The following is a 7,170-nucleotide window of genomic DNA, read 5'->3' as shown; positions in this document are numbered from 1 at the left end:
AAGAAGAAGAAGAAGAAGAAGAAGAAGAAGAAGAAGAAGAAGAAGAATCAGATACAAGGGAAGTTTGCTGTGAGATTGTTTCTCCTATAAATGATAGGAATGCTATACACATGATACAACCATGAAATTTCTGCCATATTTAGACCTGCACAAAGTAGCACCACTAGACATGCTGAAACTGAAGGGTGAATCTCAGGGGCTCCCACCCCAAGACAAACAACTGCTGACAACTGAACAATGCTGAAAAAAGGAGACGTGTATAGGCAGCAACTCCTGAGTCCTCTACCTACTTATACCTCAAAGAAGCAACAGTAAATTTACTCAGCAGTATATACACATATAACGTACATGTGATATACACTGTACATTATATATGTGTGTGTGTGTCTATCAGTCATATTACTAACTTTGGAAGCCATTAATTTGGGGGAGTTAAGGGGAGCAAACATAGAAAGGGTAGGGGAAGGAAAGTAGAAAAGAGAAATGATAACTAAAATATAAATATCTAGGTATGTTTTCAAGAAAATATTTAACAAAAAATAAGTGAAGAACTAAACGTGTTATCTAATACTCATATATGATCAGTTGAAGATTTTATTTAAGGCATTTATTAAGATAGGTATTATATACTACTAACAATCATTGAATTTGTAAGAGCCAAAGTTTCAGGAAAGTCACTCATCTCTCAAACTATATTTTGGGGCAATGTAGTCATTACCCACATTTTCACAGTGGAAAAGTCTTATTCTCCACTGCAGCTATGCAGAAACAAATCATCTAACAAAATGGACAGTGTATCCCAGAGAGTTTAACTCTTGTGACCTCATTTGAAGGAATCATATCTGTGTAATTAGCTCTGTATATCAGGGGTACTGTGAAGCTGAAGGATTGTGAATGAAGAATGTGGAATGAAAGAAACACTAGCAGGTGAAATGGACAATGGGAATGTATACTACTTACAAATCGATAAATATATTCTCAACATTCCCAACTTTGTGCTGAAGTTGTCTTTCTTTTCCCCACATTGACTCACTCTGATCAGATCCTGTAATTCCCCTAGGAAGAGAATATATTTCCTTTCTAAAGCAGCCCCTCTGTATCATTAAAAATTTGCCAATGGAAATTCTCAGCCATTCTCAGCACTTGGAGCTAAGTAAGCAGTTTTTCTTGTTTCTTCTATACACACCTTCAGATTAGTTCATTGCTTTTCCCTCCACACATTTCTCTGCAACACACAGATCTTATGTTCCATATCTGCTAAGTGAAGAATAATCATGAAAACAAGAGCCTCCATACAAGACAGGGAAATCAGAAATTTTTCTTTAGATTCACTTTTAAGACTTACTGTTATAAGTTAAGATTGAAAGACAGTTATATTTTTACAAAAATATAACTAATTATAAAAAACATTCATTTAAGCAATTATTTGAAATCATTATTCTAATCTTTACAAATCTTTGAGATTTCAACCAACTCTCTATTTTTTTGGCTATTTTTTATGGCTGATATATATATATATATATGAATGTCTGAAATTTTGTACATGATATTTTCTGATTTAATCTGCAGAACTTTTGAAGGGCGCTTTAAGGAAAAACAACAAAACAAAACAGAACAAAAAAACAGAAAGAAGTGAAGTACTTACAAATTCCTCAGATATTTGTGTGGTGAGGTTAGAGGTGTATTGACCCATGACAATTGCTCTGTCAAAAAGATCTTCAATGGACACAACATTGTGTTCTTCCATGTCAAGGCACATGGGCATGGGAGCCACACCCTCCCACAGAAGAAGGTTTGGCATTAGCAGCAGCTGAAGCATCCCTGTGATGAAGAGAGAAATCACACCTAGATGATTCATCCACATGAAGTCAAGCAAGTTCCATTTGTTCTGAGGGCCCTGTGCCGCACGTTATGCTTTTGTGGGGAATAATTTTTGTCCTATGTAATTTTAAGCAATGTTTATGTTTTCCCAATACATATTTTTAGAGTTGGGTGACTTCCCACATCTCTGACTTGCTCTTGAAATGTTCTTTAATTTCACAAACATTTAGAGCTTACATTAATAGTGATCCACAATGTTTAGTCCTCCACATACTTTAATAATTTGTGAATTTCTGTCCGTTTTAATTTATAATACTCTCCAGGAAATTGCAATTTTTAAAAACTAAATGTCTAATGCCAGAATTTTGGATAGTGATGTTAGAAGGCGCACACAGCTGTTTACTTCACCTTTGTGCCTCATAAGAATAGGCTCATGTTTACTTGATAACTGGCAATGAAAATGAAAAAAGTCTGGTCATAAAAATGATGTAAGAGCCTAGAGTTTCCAACTCACAATGATTATCTTGTGAATTTGCCATTTTACAAAACCCTTTAATATTTTCACTTTAAACTTGATCTGTGAGTACACTAGGTCTTTTCAATTTTCATCAAAAGGCTGAGATGTGCAATTGATATCCTTACAATCCAATCATGCCTAGAGAGAGCCAATACATCAACACCTCAGACTTGTCACTTCACCTAGTCACAGAGTAGACACCTGTGGCCTTTCACTATGTATATCTGTGACAGAACCTTCCATGAACTTCAGTCATGCTAGCCAATATCAGTCTAATTAATTACAAGGAACAACACTTTGCCTTTGATTGTTTCATTACAGAAACCCTAGGAGAGTGCATTATCTATTTTTCCTGCTCTATAAAACACTTAACTTTAATATATTTGAAAATCATCATTGAGGATTTCATCAATTTGTTGGCTCAGGGATGGTCAGAGACAGAATCCAGTATATCAATAATTATAGTGTCAGAGGACTGAAACATATAAGTGGCATGTGAAACTCTCTTTCTTTTTAAAAACTATAGATCATGTGTTATAGTTAAAATAGAGTCATTCAAGTGTTTATTAAACTCAAAGATAAAATTATAATTGCTCTAATGCAGTCTGTTAAAATATTCATTTCCTTAATACAGTGAGTAATCTTTAGACAGTTATCCCATAGTGTTTGTAAAATTTTAGTTGCATCCCTGTTCAATTGAATACTAATACACGAGAAAGATCAGAAGCACAAATGTCCAAATTTGGTGTTTATTTAAATAGTGCTACAAAAATTAATGGTCTCAATAAGCAAAAAAATAATGTATAGACCTCCTTTAAACAGTATAATTTAAAAATCTATTTTATATTTTAAATTATTACATAATTATATTATTTTTCCTTTCCTGTTAGCATTTAACACGGTCCCATAAACTCCTCCTTAATTTTTCAAAGCCATCGTCTTTTTTTTTCATTAATTGTAATTATATTCATATTGTATATATGCATACACATTCCTAAATACAACTTTCTCAGGCTATATAATGTTATTCATATCTATGTTTTCAGGGCTGACCATTTGGTATTGGGTACCAAATTGGTGTTATCTTCTTTTCCCTGGAAAATATCATTTTTTATTCTATCTATTTCAATTTTCTGGTCCTGCTCCATTTTATTCATTTTCTTCACCTGCTTGATTGTATTTTCCTGTATTTTTAAAGGGTTTATTTGTTTCTTCTTTGAGCACCGCTATCAGTTTGATTGTATTTTTCCTGTATATCTTTAATGGATTTACTCTTTTGACCATTTGTGACACTACTAAACAATTTCTAAAACACCACGTATATTCTATAAGAATATAACTATCATACAACCTTTTATAAATGCAACAAAATTATATGTAACATATAACTAGGCAAATGCTAATGCTTTTCTTCCTGGAAAATAAATACTAATAACCTAAACCCTGAAATATTCCAAAAAAATTGTGTGGTATACAATGTAACTAAACAATATTTTAGCTACAGAATGAAAATAATAGGTCGGTTTTAATCAGTTTTAATTAAAATAGTTTTCTTAAATAATGATACAAACAATAATTTATCTCATTTCTATAAAGAGAACCACAGGAAAACAAGGAATGTGAGAAGAAGAAAATAGTATTCACAAGGAGCAGCACATCAGTTGTTTATCCAAAACCAAATGGCCAGCACTAAAAGCTTATAAACAAATAACAATATGTAAACTTAGCAGGTTATACTTAGGAACATTTATGCACATACATATATAAGAGCGCATATAAAAAAGGCCATATCTTTCAAAGAGAATAATGAGAGATCTATGGAAGAGTTTGGAGAGAGTAACAAGGGAGAAATGTTCTAAGTATGATGTCAAAGGTAAAAAAAAAAAAATTATTTCACATAGCATGCTTGTCATGGATAAAATAAAGTAAAATGGCAAATAACTTCGTTCTCCATTTCATAAAACAAATTTTTGGCTGTCATCAATTCATATTCCACACCAGTATGATCTACAAATTAAATGTGATTATTTTTTAACATAAGCCCGCTTCTATTATTGCTATGACACTTAGCTAGTATTGAACTGTTTAAACACACAAATCTTCTGCATTGGGCTTTATAACGTCGTTTATTCAGGTATATTCAAGTGACCAAACAGATATAAGAAAACTAGAAACCTGATATTATATTGTAGAGAAACTACAGAAAAACAGTAATAAAGTAATAAAAACTGCATGGTGCTGGCATAGAAGCAGACTGGTGAATCAATGGAATTGAATGAAAGACCCAGAAATAAACCCACACACCTAAGGACACATTAATTTTGACATAAATGCCAAAACCATACAATGTAAAAATGATAGCATTTTCAACAAATGGTCCTAATCTAATTAGATGTCCACATGTAGAAACATGCAAATAGATCCATCTGTATCACCATGAACAAAATAAATCTAAGATCTTTGGATCAAGTGGTCTTTGAATCAAAGACCTCAATATAAAACCAGACACTCTAAATGTGTTGGAAGAAAAATTGAGGAAGAGCCTTGAATCCATTGGCACAGCAGATATTTTCCTGAATAGAATACCAACAGCCCGGGATCTAAAATCAACAATTAATAAATGTGACATTATGAAACCAAAAAGCTTCTGTAAAGTAAAGGAACAGAATGTCAACAGAATAAAATGACAGCCTACAGACTGGGAAAGGATCTTCACCAACCCTACACTGAAAGAGGGCTAATATCTAGAATATATAAACAACTCAAGAAATTAGACACCAACAAACCAAATAATCCAATAAAATGGGGTATAGAGCTAAACAGAGAATTCTCAACAGAGGAGTATCTAAAGGCTGAGAACTTAAAGAAATGTTCAACATCATTTGTCATCAGAAAAAAGAAAATGAAAACTACTCTGAGATTCCATCTTACACCCATCAGAATGGCTAAGATCAAAAACTCAACTGACAACCCATGCTGGAGAGTATGTGGAAAAAGAAGAATCCTTCTCCAATGCTGGTGGGAGTGTAAACTTATACAACCACTTTAGAAATCAATCTGGTGCTGTCTCAGATAATTGGGAATAGTGCTACCTCAAGATCCAGCTGTACCACTCCTGGGCATATACCCTAAAGATGCTCCACCATTCAGCAAAAACGCTTGCTCGACTATGTTCATACCAGCTTTATTTGTAATAGCCAGAATCTGGAAACAGCGCAGACGTCCCTCAGGGGAAGAATAGATACAGAAATTGTAGCACATTCTCACAATGGTATACTACTCAGGTAATAAAAATGGGAAATCATGAAATTTGCAGACAAATGTATGGAACTAGAAAAGATTATCCTGTGTGAGGTAACCCAGAAGCAGAAAGACTTGCATGATATGTTATGCTTATAAGCAGATGTTAGTCATATAATAGAGGATAACCATATTAAAAATTACAGACTTAAAGAAGCTAAACAAAAAGGAGGACCTTAGGGAGGATGCTTAAATCTCATTTCAGAATGGCAAACAAAAAAGATACCAGAAGTTGTAGAAGAGAGGGGACAGAATGGGACCCGATTATGAGGGTCCTTTGAAAGGCTCCACCCAACAAGGGATCAGAGCAGATACTGAAACTCATAGTCAAACGTAGGCAGAGGGAAAGGAGTCTTACGGAAGAAAAGTTGCGGGGGAGTGGGGTGAGGATAGATGGACATGGAGGGGACAGGAGTTCCACAAGAAGACCAACAATGCTAAAAAATCTGATCCCAGGGGTTCCTGCAGAGTTTGATGCACTGACCAAGGACCATGTATGGAGAGGACCTAGACACCCTGCCTAGATATAGCCTATAAGCAGTTCAGTCTCCATGTGGGTTCTCTAGTAAGGAGAGCAGGGGCTGCCTTTGTCATGAACTGGGTTCCTTTTCTTTGATCACCTCCCCTTGGTGATGCTGCCTTGCCAGGCCACAGAAGAGGATCCAGGCAGTCCTGATGAGACTTGATAAGCTATGAGCAGATGACAAGGGGGAGAACCCTCCTTTCAGTGGACTAGGGGAAGGAGCTAGGGATGAAGAGAGGGAGGGGGCTACAATCAGCATGTAAAAAGAATATGCTCTAAAAAGTAAAATAAAGTAATAATAAAAAGACCCAGAAACCAAAAGATCTTAGCTTCTGACCTTCTGGAGTTGAGACAATTGTATCACTGAATCTTTTGTTCTCAAAAAAGTATGATTTCTCATTTCAGGTAGCTAGTCGTTTTGAGTAGGGTAATATCTTGGTCAGGAAAATGCTCAACTGCGTTTTCCCTTTAGAAGTCTGTAAAAATTCCCTCCTTCTACTCTCAAGTAAAATAGAACTATATTTAAAAAAAAGTCTCTGGATATTGCCGTGTTTTCTGTCACAGGTAGAATTTTCAATGTGTACTTATTGTCCTCAACGTTTATTGTACAATTACATTCTAGGGAAATTCTCTGCTCTCTCCTGCTTAGTGTCTGTATGTGAAGCATTAATAAGTGTCACTTTACAAGAAATATGACATCAGAGAATCTGTGTACTCTCTGAACCTGTTGGTGAAATGATGCATTGATAAATTTTACTTGCAGAAACATGAACGAAGAGCTACTTACAGTAATATGCTTGACTCCAAAATGGCTGCATCTCTCTAAAAGTTGTTCCTCAGTGGCTTTAGCAAACTTGGAAAGTTGCTTCACCCGAGCTCTGCCTTAACTATAATTTTACGTCCTGTATATACAGAGAGCCTCCAAGGACCAGCAGAGCTACAAGGCAGAGAGAAGCAATCAGTGTCTGGGTAAGGGCGTCATTCTCTACTCATCAAGGAGAACATACAT

General features: G+C 35.0%; 1 protein-coding gene across 1 annotated transcript in view; it reads right to left on the bottom strand.

The window, feature by feature from the left end:
- Positions 1-1,819, bottom strand: part of LOC129685544 (prolactin-like) — a 6,079-nt gene extending 4,260 nt beyond the window's left edge. Inside the window, 1 exon segment of the mRNA XM_055619061.1 lies at positions 1,646-1,819. Coding sequence (XP_055475036.1) covers positions 1,646-1,819 — 174 coding nt within the window.
- Positions 1,820-7,170: the final 5,351 nt, after the last annotated feature.

The sequence above is a fragment of the Psammomys obesus genome, unplaced genomic scaffold (assembly GCF_907164565.1).
Source record: "Psammomys obesus unplaced genomic scaffold, mPsaObe1.curated_primary_1811, whole genome shotgun sequence".
NCBI lineage: Eukaryota > Metazoa > Chordata > Mammalia > Rodentia > Muridae > Psammomys > Psammomys obesus.
This window is presented reverse-complemented; position numbering and strand designations above follow the sequence as displayed.